The sequence below is a fragment of the Dermochelys coriacea genome, chromosome 2, assembly GCF_009764565.3.
Source record: "Dermochelys coriacea isolate rDerCor1 chromosome 2, rDerCor1.pri.v4, whole genome shotgun sequence".
NCBI classification, from domain to species: Eukaryota; Metazoa; Chordata; order Testudines; family Dermochelyidae; genus Dermochelys; species Dermochelys coriacea.
The window spans coordinates 256,499,609-256,518,782 of NC_050069.1; the positions used below are offsets into that span (position 1 = coordinate 256,499,609).

Below are 19,174 nucleotides of genomic sequence, written 5' to 3' on the forward strand. Positions count from 1 at the left end.
GTGCAATCTGGACGACTATGCCCCCTTAGCTCTCCAGCTTGTGATGCTTTCTACACTGCTTTGCTGGTGAACAGCAACGTCTCCAGGCTCTGCTCTCACACAGCCGCTAGCTTGTAAAAATCACTCCAAGCTGAATACATGAATGTTATGCCCAGACATCCATGAATTACATACAGAGTAACATCTGCAGATCCCCAGTCCTGGCCTTGTCCCCTAGAAATGTGCTTCTTGTTCTGTCCAGCACACTACTGAACTGTGTAAGCTCATAGTAAGTCTGTCATTTCAATAAAGGAAAATGATTATATGCACCAGTCCTGTGGACCTGAGGAGAGATTCCCAAAACACTTCAACCAAAACACACTGGTTTAGATAAAACAAAACAAGTTTATTAGCTAGACAAAGATAGATATATTTTAAGTGATTACAAGTGGTAAAGCATAGAAATCAGAATTGGTTACAAAAGAAATAAAAGGATAAACACACGAACTAATTCCTAAACTTTACCACGGCTAATAGGTTTAAATTAAAAGCAAAAAAGGAGGTTTTTGAAACCAAATCTTACAGCAGTTTGTACTGGCTGGAAAACCTCCAGACTAGGACCACTCCCCCACTTTGATGTTGCTGCTTTTATCTTTCAAGCAATCTATCTGCCTTAAGTAGAGAAGAAGGGGAAGAGGTGAGGTAGAGGTCATTTTCTCTTATTTTTATCAAGTATCAGAGGGGTTGCCATGTTAGTCTGTATCCACAAAAACAATGAGGAGTCCGGTGGCACCTTAAAGACTAACAGATTTATTTGGGCATAATGACTCCATGCATCTAAGAAGTGGGATTTTCACCCACGAAAGCTTATGCCCAAATAAATCTGTTAGTCTTTAGGGTGCCACTGGCCTCCTCGTTCTTATTTTTATACCATCCTTCTCTGTTTGAGGATTACCCCCCACCTAGGTACAGACAACAGCCTTCTCCTCTCTGGACTAAACAAACCCAACTTTCTCACTCTTTTCTCATACCTGAGGCCTTACCAAATTCACAGTCTATTTTGGTCAATTTCACTGCATAGAATTTTAAATGTCATAAATTTCATGATTTCAGTTAATTAAAACTGACATTTCATAGTGTTGAAACAATAGGGGTTCTGATCCAAAAGGGAGAAGTGAGGGGTTGCAAAGTTATTGTAAGGGGGTTGTGGTATTGCCATCCTTACTTGTGCTCTGCTGCCTTCAGAACTGGGCGGCTGGAGAGTGGCCGGTGTTAGCCAGGAGTCCAGCTTGGAAGACAGTGCCACCAGCAGCAACAGCGCAGAAGTAAGGGTAAGAAGTAAGCACTTCTGTGCTGCTGCTGGCGGGGTGCTGCGTTCGGAAGTAGGTGCCTGGCCAGCAGCTGCCACTCTCCAGCCACCCATCTCTGAGGGCAGTGCAGAAGTAAGGGTGGCAATACCACGATGCCCCCATAATAACCTTGCAGACCCAACCCCCACCTCCACCCCAGTGACCTCTGTTTGGATCAGGACTCCCAGTTTGAGAAACGCTGGTCTCCTCAGTGAAATCTATATAGTATAGGGTAAAAGTACACAAAAGACCAGATTTTACCGGAGCGACCAGATTTCACGGTCCGTGATGCATTTTTCACTGCCGTAAATTTGGTAGGACCCTACTCATAGGTCATTTTCTAGACCTTAATCATATTTGTTGCTTTCCTCTGGACTTTCTCCAATTTTTCCACCTTTTCTGAAATGTGTTGCCCAGAACTGGACATAATACTCCAGTTGAGGACTAATCAGCACAGAGTAGAGTGGAAGAAGTACTTCTCAAATCTTGACAGGTTTCAGAGTAGCAGCCGTGTTAGTCTGTATTCGCAAAAAGAAAAGGAGTACTTGTGGCACCTTAGAGACTAACAAATTTATTAGAGCATAAGCTTTCGTGAGCTACAGCTCACTTCATCGGATGCATCCGATGAAGTGAGCTGTAGCTCACGAAAGCTTATGCTCTAATAAATTTTAGTCTCTAAGGTACCACAAGTACTCCTTTTCTTTTTTCTCAAATCTTGTTTACAATACTCCTGTTAATACATCCTAGAACAGTGGTTCTCAAACTGTGGGTCAAGACCCCAAAGTGGGTTGCGACCCCATTTTAATGGGGTCACCAGGGCTGGCTTAGACTTTCTGGGGCCCAGGGCCAAAGTCGAAACCCAAGCTCCACCACGCAGGGTTGAAGCCCGAGCTCCACCATCCCAGGGTCAAAGGGCTTCAGCCTGAGTGGCGGGGCTCAGGTTACAGGCCCCCTGCCTGGAGCTAAACCCTTGGGGCTTTGTCCCCCCCGCCTGGGGCAGTGGGACTCGGGCTTTGACTTTGGTCCACCACTCAGGCAAGCTCATGCTTTGTTCCCCCTCATGGGGTCGTGTAGTAAATTTTGTTATCAGAAGGGGGTTGCCGTGCAATGAAGTTTTGAGAACCCCTGCCCTAGAATGATGTTCAGTTTTTTTGCAATAGTATTACATTGTTGGCTTTCATTTATTTTTGTGATCCATTATAATCCCCAGATCCTTTTCTGCAGTACTCCTTCCTAGGCAGTCATTTCCCATTTTGTATTTGTGCAATTGATTATTCCTTCCTAAGTGGTGTACGTTTGCATTTTTCATTATTGAATTTCATCCTGTTTGTTTCAGACCGTTTCTCCAGTTTGTCAAGCTCGTTTTGAATTCTAATCCTGTCCTTGAAAGCACTTACAACCCCTTCCAGTTTGGTATCATCCACAAACTTTGTGTACTTTCTGTGCTTTTATCTACATAATTTATGAAGATATTGAATAGAACCAGACCTAGAACAGATCCCTGAGGGACCCCACTTGATATGCCCTTCTACCTTGACTGTGTACCATTGATATACCAACAAGGTGATTATTCACTTTGTTGTTGGTTCATCTAGGCTATATTTCTCTAGTTCGCTTATGAGAAGCTCATGTGAGACCGCATCAAAAGCCTTACTAAAGTAGAGATTTATCACATTTGCTTCCCCTGCATCCAGAAGGCTTGTTACCCTGTTACTATCTTTCTTAATCTAAACTTAAGGTTATTAACAAAGCACAACAGTAAAAATTTGAGAAATTTGAGACTCACTTTGTGCTATGCTACAAGCAAAGCAGAGAACAAAATGTGGGCATAACAGCCCCGTGAGGGCTCAGAAGGGTATTGACGGACAAATTCTTATCCTCCATTCCTTCTTCCCCACCCTTTTGCCCTTCAGCATTGTAAACATTAAATGTTTTCCTTCGTTTATTGCTTTGCAGAGAGACTCAGTGAGTCCTCTCACAACTAATAAGTGCAGATTAACAGGCACAAACTAGTTTCTTCCTCTGCCTGAGTATTTAAATCACAGAGGATTTAAACCAACTCTGCTCAGGAGAATTTCCTAAGGAAATGGATATGGATATAAGTTTGAGTAACTTCATGTAATATCTATGGGTTTAAATTTCAATAAATTATAGTGCTCTATTCCATTTCTACCAGTTGGTTTACTTGACTTCAGCAGGGTTGGCATCACAAAAAACCTATTTTATGCTGTAGATTTTTGCTGCTGCTGTTTCCTTTGTTGGAGAACTCTGATCTGTTCATTTCTCTGCTTCATAAACATTTTCTTTACCATTGACACACATTTTTTCCCATATTGGAGTGAACAGTTTACTCACATTTCCCGTTAGAACCATTCACTTAGCATGCTGTCAGCTTATAGTGGGGGCGGGGTGTGTTTAAAAAAAAAAAGTATGTACATGGTTATTTAAGGCTAGATTTTGCCTGACCTTTGATGTAGGTGCCCCTTACTCACTACTTCCCTGCTCTGCGTGCGGACCAGATGAAATAACAGCCCCAGCACTCTTTGACAGTATAGAATGCTCAGTACCCCAGAGGATGGGAAAGGGCAAATATGTACCTATTGTACCAGCCAGCAATTTGCACTATATATTAGTGTAGTAGCACATTCACAGCCTCTACATGCCCTGGAGTTCTGAGAGGCATTGGCAACATGGCAACAATATACAACTGCGCACAGCCTTTTGCTATGGTCCATGATTAAAAGACACAATCTAACCCATTAAAGTTATTGATGCTTTACTAAAATTATCTTAAACTTTTTTTGCCCAACTTTTGCTCAAGTTCTTGTAGTAAAATTTTTGAATATAGTCAGTATTATAAGTACAGGACATACAAATTCATTATGGTGACTGGTATTATATAAACAAAACCACCTGTAAGGATCAACAGAATATGGAAGGGGCGAGGGAACTTCTGGATAATTGAATGACTGACTAAATGGCTCTTGTCACCTCTTTATCCCGTGGTTAAATATGGGCCAGGTTGGTAGTGGACCAAAATAAGTGGTTTAAAAAAGTTGGATTTTGCCAATAGTTACTGCACACGAATAACTAAGATACCATCGTTCTTGCCCTATACTAATAAGAACTAACTCTGGTATCTGTTGGCAACTTTTGATGGTGATCAGAGTTTCAAATGAGCTTATCTGTTTGCAGTTCATTGTATGTTGGTAGGAATATCACAGACCTCTATAACTAGCATGAATTGGCACCAGTAGGACAGTTTCTGCAGAGGCCATAGATTGTATGAGCATAAACACAGGTTTGAACAATGTAGGAGCTTGTAGTCCTGCTGTTTGAACTTTATCTGGTCAGCAGACAAATGTATCACTCAGTCCCCTCCATGTCAGATAGTCTTCACATGGGGTCATTCCGCATTTTCATAGCAATTGGGGCAGACCGGACCTTTGGCCTGAGCCTAGGTTTAGGATCACTTCCTCAAGAAGAACTCACCAGAATTTTCTGCCTCTGAGTGGCACACAAGACAGATTCCAGGTCTCCTTTGGAGCAGAGCTTGCAGACAAAGCAGGAAAATTTGTTTGTTTGTTTGTAGCCTCCATAGACTCAGGGAAAGGTAAGAGCTCTCCAACCTCCCAAAGCAACGCTCAGGAAGAAATTCCCACTCCTGGCCAGCAAATAGGTAAGATCCATGTTTGGATGTCTGAGAAGGCCACAAAGCATTCCCCCTTTCCAAACCTGCAAGGTTTTGACTGCCATGAAAGGTGCCAACTCCTGTGACCTCTTGGAGTCACCAGTGAGTCACTTTTCTCTGGTGGCTTTGGTTCATTTCCTCATTCAGTGAAGTTGGCCCCCTTAGCCTGGACCCAGCATCTGTGAGCATTGGGAGAAGTGAGTCAGATTCCTTTATCTGGGTGATGGGCCTATCTCCTCTCCCCTTCCAGCCCCTGGGGTCCCACAGGAAGCCATAAATTATCTATTTTCTTCAGGGAGACGTGCCTGCAGATGGTCCTTTCAATCTCCCTGGTAAATCACTCTTGCCCCTCAAACGGGGTTTGGCCCAGTACTGGTGAAGGATATTGCTCAAATCAGCCCTTAAAAGGGCAGTATAAAGCCTTAAAATCTATTATGAGACAGTCTCTCCTCTAGATCCTCTAAAGTGCAGGAGACCTCTCTAAAGCTGAGGTGGTCTGCAAAGCTGTTATAGGGCCTTCCATCCACACTGTCTCAAACACTATAGAGTCAACATCCTCAACTTCAGTGATGCACGTTTGGTAGAGAAGGGCCTTAAGGAACAGGATGCCTCAGTAGTCCTTAAATTCCTTTTCAATAATGTAGTAAAAACTGTGTTATCTGGCACTTACTAATCAGAAAGCTCTAGAAACCAGCATTTCTGATATCCATTAAAAGTCTAGTTGGCACAGGGCTGGCAGGCTCCCTGCCTGGCTCTGTGTGGCTCCCTGGAAGCAGTGACATGTCCCTGCTGCTCCTAGGCTGAGGAACGGCCACGAAGGCTCCATGCATTGCCCCCGCCCCGAGCACTGGCTCCATAGATCCTATTGGTCAGAAACCATGGCCAATGAGAGCAGTGGGGGTGGCACCTGCGGATGGAGGCAGCATGCAGAGCTGTCTGGCTGCACCGTCACCTGGGAGCAACAGGGACATGTTGCCACCTTTCAGGGAGCCACCCATGCCTGGATCCAGCACCACAAAGCCCCTCCCATGCCTCAACTCCCCGTCCTGAGCCCCTCCCGCATCCAAACTCCCTCCCTCTTAGTTAACCGGAATTTTTGACTTACTTGCACTTCCCATTTATCCAACATGCCAGATAACAAAGCTTTTACTGTACATGGTTGAATCGTCCCTCCCTGGCGATGGTGGGGATGACTTACTGCTTTCTGCATTGCGCTGCATGGAGGGGATTGAGAAAGTGAAAATTCTGGCTTACCTACGAACATTCATTCTAGGACTCCATGTCAGATAGTTTGGCCCATGTAGGGATTGCATAGGGTTGTTTTTTCAGATTATTGCTCACTTGTTAAGTGGTTTGAAGGGGAAGGAGGGTGTTTCTCCAGGAAGCCCCTAAATTTCATTTCAAGGCTCTGCTTCAAATGATTTGAATTAAATAGCACTCTTATAGTTAGTATTTTTCAGCTTTGGAAGCTGTCCTCCTGAAGAGTTATTCCTGAGGGATGATCCTGAACCCAGACTCAAAACAAAGATCTATTCTGCCTCTAGAGAATGTCCCACTTTGAGGACTCTGACATGGAGTGTCCTTCAATGAAAAGTCACAGATAAGACAGAATTTTCCCTTTCTCCAGCTTCACATGTCTGTACATGAATTGATTTCTCTGCTCTGTGTTCTCCACAAGGACTTATTTTTTTACACCTTTTAATACTCATCAGACTCGGTCCTTCTGATTTTTGTTGTCCCTTCTCTGAAGGGATGACTGTTTCTTGCCCTCAAAGAATGCTTCTATTGAGAAGAGAGGAATTTCTCATCTGTTGTCTTTATCAGGTAGTGCTCATGAAAGATTTTATCTAACATTCAATAACTTTTTAAAAAAATGCAACCATCTGATGCATGTAATCCATGTTCACAAATTTCACAGGATTATTTTTATTTTAAAGACCACATTTATAATCCGTGACTTTAAAACTGAGATCAGAAAATTATTTTAAGTAGGAGAGAGAATGTGTGCCCCATGATTATCTTTTAGCAAAATTCACTAACTTGTTGGATAACTTAATCAGATGAAGCTGAGGGTTTTTTTTGTTTTGTTTTTGTTTTATTTTTGTTTTAAGAAACCTGTATAATCATTCAAAAGCTCAAAAACTAACAGGAACAGGAGTGGAAATGAGACTTCTGTTCAGTTTCTACCTTTTCTCATGCAAATGTTGCTACTCAGAAAGTTCAACTAACTACTGTTCAGGTGACTCAATATCGTCTTTCTAAAGACATTACGTTACAATCTCTGTCAAACTATATTCTTGAGTTGGTAGTCTGAGAGCTCTCTTACATTATCACAGATGGTCTCTTTTTTTTTTTTTTTTTTTTTTTTTAAAGTCCAGTCTATTTGTGCATCACCTTAAGTGTGTGCCATAAAACTGATGAAAGAAGCAAATTTAAGGTAAAGTGTGGACATAACTTTTTCAGCTGTACCTAATTATCAGAGACTCTCATGTAAAAGACACACGAGCATAAGATAAAGATTTTATCTTGTTTTTGGTCAGTATTTAACTATTTTTAAAAAATGTATTTTATTTTTAAACAAAACTATCCACTGACTAACTGCATTTTACTAGTGATTCTACGTATACTACCCTGTTGGTTTCTTCTAATATGACGGTGTAATGTCAATAAGATTTTGTTTGGTTGCTTTTTCTTCTGGCAGGTGAAGAAGGCTTTCTTTGCCTTGGTGGCAAATGGTGTTCGAGCAGCTCCACTATGGGAGAGTAAAAAGCAGAGTTTTGTAGGTAAGGAGAGCTGGTGTTTTTCAGCAGGGAGTTAATGTGGGGTTGTGGAAGAGAAAGGAGCCAACATTAGCTGGGTTGTGTTGCATATCCTGGAAACGCATCTGGTGGTGAGTTTTCTTACTCCTCCAGCGAAGGCTGAAGTGTTGCTAATTCCTGTGACTTTATCATGAGTCTCTCAAAACATGGTGGTTTTTTTTCTTAGAACTTCAGATGCTGAACTCAGGGTAGCTACATGAGAATCTCCACTTTCATTTAAAAATGAAAGTAATGTTCCAGATCTCATGGGTTGCAGACAAGAACCTGAAGACATGAACTACAAGGGCTCAAAAACCAGAACACACACTTTTTGAAATTTCACAATTTTGATGGGCCTGACTCATGACTTTTTAGAACACTTGGGTTTGGAAATACTAGGTAAGCCTAACCAGTGAGGTCCCAAGTGGTTGGTTGCTTTATTTTATGTTTATCATTTCAGGGGTTGGGAATTGGAGGGCGTAGCATGAGACCTCAAAGGCAGAATACTGAGGCAGGGACTTTCAGAGGCACCTAAGGGAGTTAGGCACCCAACTGCCAATGGATTTCAGTGGAAACTGGACACCTAATTCCCTTAGGCTCTTCTGAAAATTCCAGCCTAAAAATCTAGCTGGTTTTCAGGGCATTTTTCAAATACTTTTCATTTACATTTTAAATATATAAATATTCTCAGCAAAAATTAAGCTTTAAAAATCTTACTTGTCAGTTTATTGTATAAATCATCTCAAGAGATGTAGCCTGGGTGATGCTAGTTGTCCATTCTGAAGGAGTAGTGTTTCGTCAACTTTTTAAGATTTTCTTTTCCACTCTTAACTAATATACATAAAGGCTGACTAGCCCAATGAAAATATTCTTCAAATTGGAAGCAATGTTTACTATACATACAGCTGGGCTAGCCAAAAAGTCTACCACCAGAATGGTTACCTTCTTCACTATCATCGCTTTCCAATATGCATGTGTGACTGCACAGTAACATGGTGATACTCTCCTCCCAGGCTTTGATGTACGTAGAAAAAAAAAAGTAGCGTCAAGCCCAACTACTTATTTGCTTCAGAGTCTCCTATAGATAAAGTAAAACTCACAAATTTGTGTATTACAGGTAACATGTAAAGAAACAAACTGGATTTATGTTCTTGTGTTGCTTTGTGGTGAATAAAGAAGGCCTGAAAGGTCTCTTTACACCATAAAAAGATACAATCCAATTTTTTCCCTTTTAAATTCATTTCTTTCACTGTCTTATTTTAATATCCCAGTAAGCTGTTCAGACTACATGTATATCTCTGTTCTGTATGGATTGCAGAGCAAAAAAGCATTAAATACAGAACTACTCTGGAATGCTATAACTTGGGTTCATCCTGAGAGGGCTAGAAATGCATTTGGCTCCTTATATTGCTAATTAGAAGCCTTAGCAGCTTTCTTCTCTAATTTTGGAGTATAGCATTATGTCAATATCACATTTGAAAAACAGGATCATAGTGACAGTTCTAAATAATTTCTGTGTAACCTGGCATGTAGATTGAGAGGTTCTTGGAAATAAATTATAAAAAACTTAATATTTCAAAGCCATGGGAAGCACTAGTAATTTTATGAAGGACTGTGTGCCTTGATCAATGCTGAGTTTTGATTTCTGCTCCTCAGATTTCTGGTCAATTAAAGTTGACCTCTAGAAATTGACATTTTTCCCCTGAATGCTTGTTCATATGTCTTTCAGAAATTCAGCTGCAGGAGTAGTAATCCGTTAGGTGGAATGAAATTTGCTCAGTTTGTAGGACTTCAGTAAAATAAAAAAAAATGTTTTTGATAACTTGGTGTTACTGACGGAAATTGCATTATCCTATCTATATACACCTAAGAATATGATGAACTGTCACTTAATCTTTTAAGTTATAACTGGATATCTTTCCAGAAGATATGCTCTAGTTCGAACAGAAGTTGTGATCTTGCTGCAACAATTATTGAGTGACGTTCTTTGGCCTGTGTTATACAGGATGTCAGACTGGATGACCATAATCTCTTCTGGTCTTAATTTCTATGAATCTGCCTACCGCTTGAATTTTCTTTAAGTGCATGTTTGATTCACAAAAGGGACTAGTGGTGGACCTGAGTCCCAAACTGCATAATTGGATTTTGAAACCCTTTATCTCCCCCGCATCCCCATCCAAAAAAAAAATGTAGGCAGGGAGGCAATCCTAGTTCAGGGTTTGTTTGACTAAACTTGTTAGATAAAAGGGCCAGATGCAATATCCAGATCCAGGAGTTTGGTTCCAACTTCTACCAGTACAGAGTCTGTTCTTTCTGTTATAGTCTATTGTGTCAGTGCTAACTTGGAGAATTTAGTATGCATGCTTTTGAAATTATTGGCCATTTATAAAACTCTTAAAATGTTGTGTTCGATTAGTCCACAATGTGAACTACACCAGTTTAGAAGTAAATATTTTAAAAAACATAAAAACATAGTTAAGATCATTTTAAGATGCCTTTTCTAAATGCTGTTATATTTTTTCCACTTGTTACAGGAATGTTAACAATTACAGATTTCATTAATATACTGCATAGATACTATAAGTCTCCAATGGTAAGTACCATATCAGACTTTAATTGTATCATTAACAACCATAGCATGTATAAATGCAAATCAAAAGCATTGAAAATTGATTAATATTTGTACAACCTTTAGAAGCTTAACTTGCTATAGAAATGCTTTATTGTGCTTTTGAGAGGAAAGGATGGCTTTCTGGTCAAAGCACTGGACTGGGACTCTGATTAAATTTCCAGCTCTGCCACAGACTTGCTGTGATCTTTGGCAAATTACTTAGCCCCTCTCTGCCTCAGTTTCCCATCTGTAAAGGTGGGTAACATTTCTTTCCCATTTGTCTTTTCTAATTATATTCTTCAAGGCATGGACTGTCTTGTATTATGTGTGTGTTTGGTGCCTTCTACAGTGGGGCCATCATCTTGGCTGGATCTAGATACAGAATCTAGGTTGATTTTGAACTTTAGGCACTATTATTATAATACTACTACTACTAAGATTTTTTTTTTGTAAAAGGTCTAGTTAAACAGTGTAAAATAGTGATTCTACGTAAAAGTGATTTTGTGTGAAAAGTACTTTTAAAAAAATATCTGACCATAGTTTTTTAAGGTTTTTATTGTACATTTGATTCAAAATATGTGATTTGCACGTGTTCGATCACATACAGCATTATTCAGGTGGACAAAAAAAAAAAAAGGGAGATTGGGGGGAGTGATGAGTTATATAGATCGCACACTGATGAGGAAGGTGCCAGAGAGGCTCTGTGTGCAGGGCTAGCCCCGCCTCTCCAGCTCTGACAATCATGTTGTGTAGGAGGAGGGGTTTAAAGAGGAGGAAACTGCAGTTAGCTAGGGGGAGAGGTCACCCTGAGCAGAAAATGGCTGTAACAACTCCTGAAGCCATAGCAGGAATTCCCATCTAGGAGATCTTCTCTCCCAATGGGGAATGCAATGAACAGCCTGGTTAAGCCTGACAGAGCGAGCCCAATTCAGCTACCCAGCCAGAAGGACGTCTAGAAAACTGCTATTTAAATAGCCCTGAAGTAAGAAAGTACTGCTGGCCTTTTCCTCTTTGAGTTGGCTCTGGGAAGAAGTTACTCTTGGGTACATTGGAACATTTATTTTCCTTTTGATCCCCCATCAACAGAAACATAAGCCCTGCAAAGGGTGAGATCCCCTCGTGCAAGGACTAAAAACTGGGACCTGTACATAGCCACCCACTGTAGATAACTGGGCATGGTCAACATCTCCCACGATCTGGAAGGAAAACCTACGGGGAGTTTTTTTAATAAGGCAAATCAACTAAAAGCAAAAACTAATTCCATAAATTACTTACAAAATTTGTCCTCCACTTTAAAATAAAAAAAAAAATGGTGAAGTCATTTGCAGCCCTCAGAGACACAGGCTCTTGAGACCAGAGTGGCTGAGCTAGAAGAGCAAAGGGAGACAAATGTACATAGACAAGACTTTCTGGGACACAGTACAGTGGTCCCACCCCCAGTCTGACAGTTTCTGTGCTGTTGAGGAGGATGAAAGTCTTGGGGAAGGAGAACATCAAGCTGGAGCGGTGGGAAATGCTCCCATGGTTGGGACCTTTCTTCTGGATGATGTCATCCTCTCATACTAAGGATACCTCTCAAGGTGCAAGGACCCCTGTTATTAGGAAGAAATAGGTAATAGTAATGGAGGATTCAGTTATTGGAAATATAGATAGTTGAGTTTGTGGTGACTGGAAGAACTACATGGTAAATTGCCTGCCAGATTTTGCAGACCTCTTGAGACATCTAGACAGACTTACGTGCAATGCTGGAGAGGAGCCAGTGATCATGATATACATAGGTATCAGTGCCATAGGGAAAGGTAGGAAAGGTCCTGGAGGCCAATTTTAGGTTGCTAGGTAAGAGATTGAAGTCCAGGGCCTTCCTGGCAGCATTCTCTGAAATACTTGTAGTTCCATGCCTAGGGTCATTTAGACAGGCAGAACAGCAGGGTCTTAATGTGTGGATGAGACAATGGTGTTTGCAGCAGGGATTTAGGTTTATTAGGAACTGGGAAAAAATTTTGGAAAGTAGGAGCTTAAACAGGAAGGATGGGCTCCACCTAAACCAAAATGGAACTAGATTGCTGGCATGTAAAATTAAAGACTCTCCTAAGTCCTCTTTAAACTAAGGGCTGGGAGAAGGCAGATGCAGAGGAGCACATGGATCGGACAGAAACATCCCTTAGGAGAGGATTTATTAAAGAGGATATTCTATCTACCTAGTCTAGTAAAGAGGAGAGAATAGAAGTTGATAAAGTATAGGTAGGAACTGAAGAGAAACAGTCAAATGAAGAAAAGTTCCATTCCATCACATGAAGGCAGACAACTAAATATGGACAAATTTTGTAAGTGCTTATATACAAATACAAAAAGAAAAGGAGTACTTGTGGCACCTTACAGACTAACAAATTTATTAGAGCATAAGCTTTCGTGAGCTACAGCTCACTTCATCAGATGCATTTATTGTAAATAAATACAAATGCAAGAAGTCTAAATACTAAAATGGGTGAACTTGAGTGCCTGGCATTAAATGAGGGTATGTATTTGTATAATAAGCATCACAGAAATTTGGTAGAACAATGATACTCAATGGGATTTGGTAATATCACAATAGAAAATATTTCAGAATGACAGAAAAGGTCACACTGGTGGAAGAGTTGTATTATATATGAAAGAAAGCATAGAGTCAAATAAGGTAAAATCTTAAATGAATCAAACAGTACCATAGAATCTCTATGGATAGAAATTCCACGCTTGAATAATAAGAGTATAGCAATAGAAATATACTACTGTCCACCTGACCAGAATGGTGACGGTGATTGTGAAATGCTCAGGGAGATTAGAGAGGCTACCAAAAAAGAAGCCCGAATAAGAATGGGGGATTTCAATTGTCCCCATATTGACTGGGAACATGTCACCTCAGGATGGGATGCAGAGAGAAAATTTCTAGATTTCTAGTCACCATTAATGACTGCTTCATGGAGCAGCTAGTCCTGAAACCCACAAGGGGAGAGGCAATTATTGATTTAGTCCTAAGCGGCACACAGGATTAGGTCCAAGAGATGAATGTAGCTGAAGCACTCAATAATAGCAACCATAATGTAAATAAATGTAACATCCTTGTAGAGGGGAGTACCAGAGAAATCTACCACAGTAGCATTTAACTTCAGAAAGGGGAAGGCTCCCCAAATGAGGAGGCTAGAAATGGAAATTTAAAAGGAACTGTCACAGAGTGAAAGGCCTGCAACCTGTACCGTAATACAGGCTCAAATTATATGTATACACCATATAAAAAAAGCAGTAATAGGACCAAAAAAAGTTATCTTAGCTAAACAATAGAGCAAAAGGCAATTAAAGGCCAAAAGACATCTTTTTAAAATTGGAAGTCAGATCCTACTGAGGAAAACAGAAAGGAACATAAACTCTGGAAAGTCAAGTGTAAAAGTATAGTTAGCATGCCAAAAAAGAATTTGAAGAGCAACTAGCAAATAACACAAAAAAACTCTCTGCAAATATTTTTTTTTTAAGTTTATCATAAGCGGGAAGCCTGCCAAACAATAATGGCATCACTGGATGACCAAAGTGCTAAAGCAGCACTCAAGAAAGACAATGTTGTTGCGTAAAAGTTAAATGAATTCTTTGCATCAGTCTTCACTGCAGAAGATATGAAGGTGATTCCCAAACCTGAGCCATTCTTTTTAGGTGACAGATTTGAGGAACTGTCCCAGATTGTGATGTCAGTAGAGAAGGTTTTGGAATAAATTGATAAACTGAACAGTAATAAATCACCAGGACCAGATGGTAGTCACTCAAAAGTTCTGAAAGAACTCGTAAAATTGAAAAACTACTAATTGTGGTATGTAACCTAACCTGTTGCTTAAATCAGCCTCTGTACCAGTAGACTGGCAGATAACTAATGTAACAAGGATTTTTTTACCAGGTGATCCTGGTAATCACAGGCCAGTAAGTCTGACTTCAGTACCAAGCAAATCAGTTGAAACTATAGTAAAGAACAGAATTATCAGACATATAGATGGACATGATATGTTGGGGAAGAGCCAACATTGCTTTTGTAAAGGGAATTCATGCCTTACCAGTCTATTAGATTTCTTTGAGGGACTCAACAAGCATGTGTTTAAGTGTGATTAAGTAGATACAGTGTACTTGGACTTTCAGAAAGCCTTTGACAAGGTCTTCATTAAAGGCTCTTAAGCAAAGTAGGCATCATGAGGTAAGAGGGAAGGATATCTCCTCCATTAGTAACTGGTTAAAAAATAGGAACCAAAGGGTAGGAATAAATCAACAGTTTTCACAGATGAGTTCTAAATAGCAGGGTTCCTCAAGGATCTGTACTGGGACCAGTGCTGTTCAATGTATTCATAAATGATCTGGAAAAACGGGTAAATAGTGAGGTGGCAAAGTTTGCAGATAATACAAAATTACTCAAGATAGTTAAGTCCAAAGCTGACTGGAAAGAATTACAAAGGGATCTCACAAAACTGGGTGACTGGGCAACAAAATGGCAGATGAAATTCAGTGTTGATAAATACATAAGAATGGCCATACTGGGTCAGATCAAGGTCCGTCTAGCCCAGTATTCTGTCTGCTGACTGTGGCCAATGCCATGTGTCCCAGAGGGAGTGAACCTAACAGGTAATGATCAAGTGATCTCTCTCCTGCCATCTGTATCCACCCTCTGACTAACAGAGGCTAGGGACACCGTTCCTTCCCATCCTGGCTAATAGCCATTAATGGACTTAACCTCCATGAATTTATCTAGTTCTCTTTTAAACCCTGTTATAGTCCTGGCCTTCACAACCTCCTCAGGCAAGGAGTTTCACAGGTTGACTGTGCACTGAGTGAAGAACTTCCTTTTATTTGTTTTAAACCTGCTGCCCATTAATTCCATTTGGTGGCCTCTAGTTCTTATATTATGGGAACAAATAAATAACTTTTCCGTATTCACTTTCTCCATGCCACTCATAATTGTATATACCTCTATCATATCCCCCCTTAGTCTCCTTTTTTCCAAGCTGAAAAATCCTAACCTCTTTAATCTCTCCTCATATGGGACCCATTCCAAACCCCTAATCATTTTAGTTGCCCTTCTCTGAACCTTTTCTAATGCCAGCATATCTTTTTTGAGATGAGGAGATCACATCCGTACACAGTATTCAAGATGTGGGTGTACCATGGATTTATATAAGGGCAATAAGATATTCTCCGTCTTATTCTCTATCCTTTTTTAATGATTCCTAATATCCTGTTCGCTTTTTTGACTGCTGCTGCGCACTGCGTGGACGTCTTCAGAGAACTATCCACAATGACTCCAAGATCTCTTTCCTGATTAGTTGTAGCTAAATTAGCCCCCATCATATTGTATGTATAGTTGAGGTTATTTTTTCCAATGTGCATTACTTTACATTTATCCACGTTAAATTTCATTTGCCATTTTGTTGCCCAATCACTTAGTTTTGTGAGATCTTTTTGAAATTCTTCACAGTCTGCTTTGGTCTTAACTATCTTGAGCAGTTTAGTATTGTCTGCAAACTTTGCCACCTCACTGTTTACCCCTTTCTCCAGATCATTTATGAATAAGTTGAACAGGAGTGGTCCTAGGACTGACCCTTGGGGAACAGCACTAGTTACCCCTCTCCATTCTGAAAATTTACCATTTATTCCTACCCTTTGTTCCCTGTCTTTTAACCAGTTCTCAATCCATGAAAGGATCTTCCCTCTTATCCCATGACAACTTAATTTACATAACAGCCTTTGGTGAGGGACCTTGTCAAAGGCTTCTGGAAATCTAAATACACTATGTCCACTGAATCCCCCTTGTCCACGTTTGTTGACCTCTTCAAAGAAATCTAATAGATTAGTTAGACATGATTTCCCTTTACAGAAACCATGTTGACTTTTGCCCAACAATTTATGTTCTTCTGTGTGTCTGACAATTTTATTCTTTACTACTATTTCAACTAATTTGCCTGGTACTGATGTTAGACTTACCAGTCTGTAATTGCCAGGATCACTTCTACAGCCCTGTTTAAATATTGGTGTTACATTAGCTATCTTCCAGTTGTTTGGTACAGAAGTGGATTTAAAGGACAGGTTACAAACTATAGTTAATAGTTCCACAATTTCACATTTGAGTTCTTTCAGAACTCTTGGGTGAATGTCATCTGGTCTCGGTAACTTGTTACTGTTAAGTCGATCAATTAATTCCAAAACCTCCTCTAACGTCACTTCAATCTGTGACAATTCCTCAGATTTCTCACCTACAAAGGACGGCTCAGGTTTGGGAATCTCCCTAACATCCTCAGCCGTGACGACTGAAGCAAAGAATTCATTTAGTTTCTCCGCAATGACTTTATCGTCTTTAAGTGCTCCTTTTGTATCATGATCATGCAGGAGCCCCACTGGTTGTTTAGCAGGCTTCCTGTTTCTGATGTACATAAAAAATATTTTTGAGTTTTTGGCTAGCTGTTCTTCAAATTCATATTTTGGCTTTTCTTATTACATTTTTACACTTAATTTGGTAGTGTTTATGCTCCTTTCTATTTACCTAACTAGGATTTGACTTCCACTTTTAAAAAGATGCCTTTTTATCTCTCACTTCTTCTTTTACATGGTTGTTAAGCCACAGTGGTTCTTTTTAGATCTTTAGTGGTGTTTTTTTTTTTAAACATTTGGAGTATACATTTAAGTTGGGCCTCTATTATGGTGTCTTTGAAAGCTTGCAGGGATTTCACTCTAGTCACTGTACCTTTTAATTTCTGTTTAACTAACCTCCTCAGTTTTGCATAGTTCCCCTTTCTGAAATTAAATGCCACAGTGTTGGGCTGCTGAGGTGTTCTTCCCAACACAGAAATGTTAAATGTTTATATTATGATCACTATTTCCAAGCAGTCCTGTTATAGTTACCTCTTGGACCAGATCCTGCGCTCCACTCAGGACTAAATTGAAAAATGCCTCTCCCCTTGTGGGTTCCTGTACCAGCTGCTTCAAGAAGCAGTCATTTAAAGCATCGAGAAATTTTGTCTCTGCATTTCGTCCTAAGGTGAGATGTACCCAGTCAATTGAAATCCCCCACTATTATTGAGTTCTTTATTTTGATAGCCTCTCTAATCTCCCTTAGCATTTCATAGTCACTATCACTGTCCTGGGCAGGTGGTTGATAATAGATCCCTACTGTTACATTCTTATTAGACCATGGAATTACTATCCATCTATGGAACATGTGGATTCATTTAAGATTTTTACTTCATTTGAATCTACATTTTCTTTCACATATAGCGCCACCCTTCCTGCGCGCATGAGCTGTTCTATCCTTCCGATATGTTTTGTACCCCGGAATGATTGTGTCCCATTGATTGTCCTCACTCCACCAGGTTTCTGTTATGCCTATTATATCAATATCCTCCTTTAACACGAGGACTCTAGTTCACTCACCTTATTATTTAGACTTCTCGCATTTGTGTACAAGCACTTTAAAAATTTGTCACTGTTTCTTTGTCTGCCCTTTTCTGATGTGTCAGATTCTTTTTTATGTGAATGTTTCTCGTCTGATCTGGCCCATACTTTATAAATCCTCTTCCATCCTCTCCTCCTGACTAAAACCTAGAGAATCTCTATCAATAGATTCTCAATGTGTAATGCACATTGGAAAACACAGTCCCAACTATACATATGAAATAATGGGGTCTAAATTAGCCATTACCACTCAAGAAAGAGATCTTGAAATCATAATGGATATTTCTCTGAAAACATCTGTTCAGTGAGCAGTGACAATCAAAAAAGCTAACAATGTTAGGAACCATTAGGAAAGGGATAAATAATAAGACCGTAAATACTATAATGCCACTATATAAATTCATAGCCATGCCCACACCTTGAGTACTGTGTGTAGTTCTGGTTGCCACATCTCACAAAAATATATTAGAATTGAAAAAGTATGGAGTAAGGCAACAAAAATGATTAGGGGTATGGAGTAGCTTCCATATGAGGAGTGATTCAAAAAATTGGGACTGTTCATCTTGGAAAAGAGATGACTAAGGGGGAATATGGTGGAAGTCTATAAAATCATGAATGATGTGGAGAAAGTTAATAAGTGTTCTTTAGCCCTTCACATAACACAAGAACCAGGGGTCACCTAATGAAATTAATAGGAAGCAGGTTTTGAACTAACATAGGAAGTACTTCTTCATACAAGGCACAGTCAACATGTAGAATTCGTTGCCAGGGGCTGTTGTGAAGGCTAGAAGTATAACCGGCTTCAAAAAAGAATTAGGTAAGTTCATGGAGGTTAGGTTTATTAATGGCTGTTCAGCAAGATGGTTAGAACACAACAGGGCAGGGATCACTGGATAATTGCCCTGTTCTGTTCATTCTCCCTGAAGTATCTGGTGCTGGCCATTGTTGGAAGACCGGATAGTGGACTAGATGGAACATTGATCTGACCAGGAATAGCCAATACACAAGATGCTCTTCAGCTCATAGCTATTTCGTGGAGCTCAGAGAATACACTGAAAGGAGTGTATACACTGAGAGCTTCTGTTTGCTTGGTAAAGAAACATAGATAAATGAAAAATTCACTAATACAGCTGAATGTATATTATTTATCATGTAAACATGGTAACTGAGTTACATGTGTGCTGCTGACTGTTGTGTTTTGTGATAGAACTCAACCAAAGTAATTTGAAACAATCAGTTCCAGACGTTCAGTTTGACTGGGGCTAGCTATGTTTTAAAACTTCCATTAGCTATC

At 40.0% G+C, this 19,174-nt stretch overlaps 1 protein-coding gene and 1 long non-coding RNA gene across 2 annotated transcripts in view; one reads left to right on the forward strand and one right to left on the reverse strand.

The window, feature by feature from the left end:
* Positions 1-19,174, forward strand: part of PRKAG2 (protein kinase AMP-activated non-catalytic subunit gamma 2) — a 428,376-nt gene that overhangs the window by 371,766 nt on the left and 37,436 nt on the right. Inside the window, 2 exon segments of the mRNA XM_038389209.2 lie at positions 7,721-7,802; positions 10,352-10,410. Of these exon segments, the coding sequence (XP_038245137.1) occupies positions 7,721-7,802; positions 10,352-10,410 (141 nt within the window).
* Positions 10,976-19,174, reverse strand: part of LOC119851345 — a 68,068-nt gene continuing 59,869 nt past the window's right edge. Inside the window, exon 9 of the long non-coding RNA XR_006279498.1 lies at positions 10,976-12,020. This is a non-coding gene — a long non-coding RNA (uncharacterized LOC119851345). The remainder of the gene's footprint in view (positions 12,021-19,174) is intronic.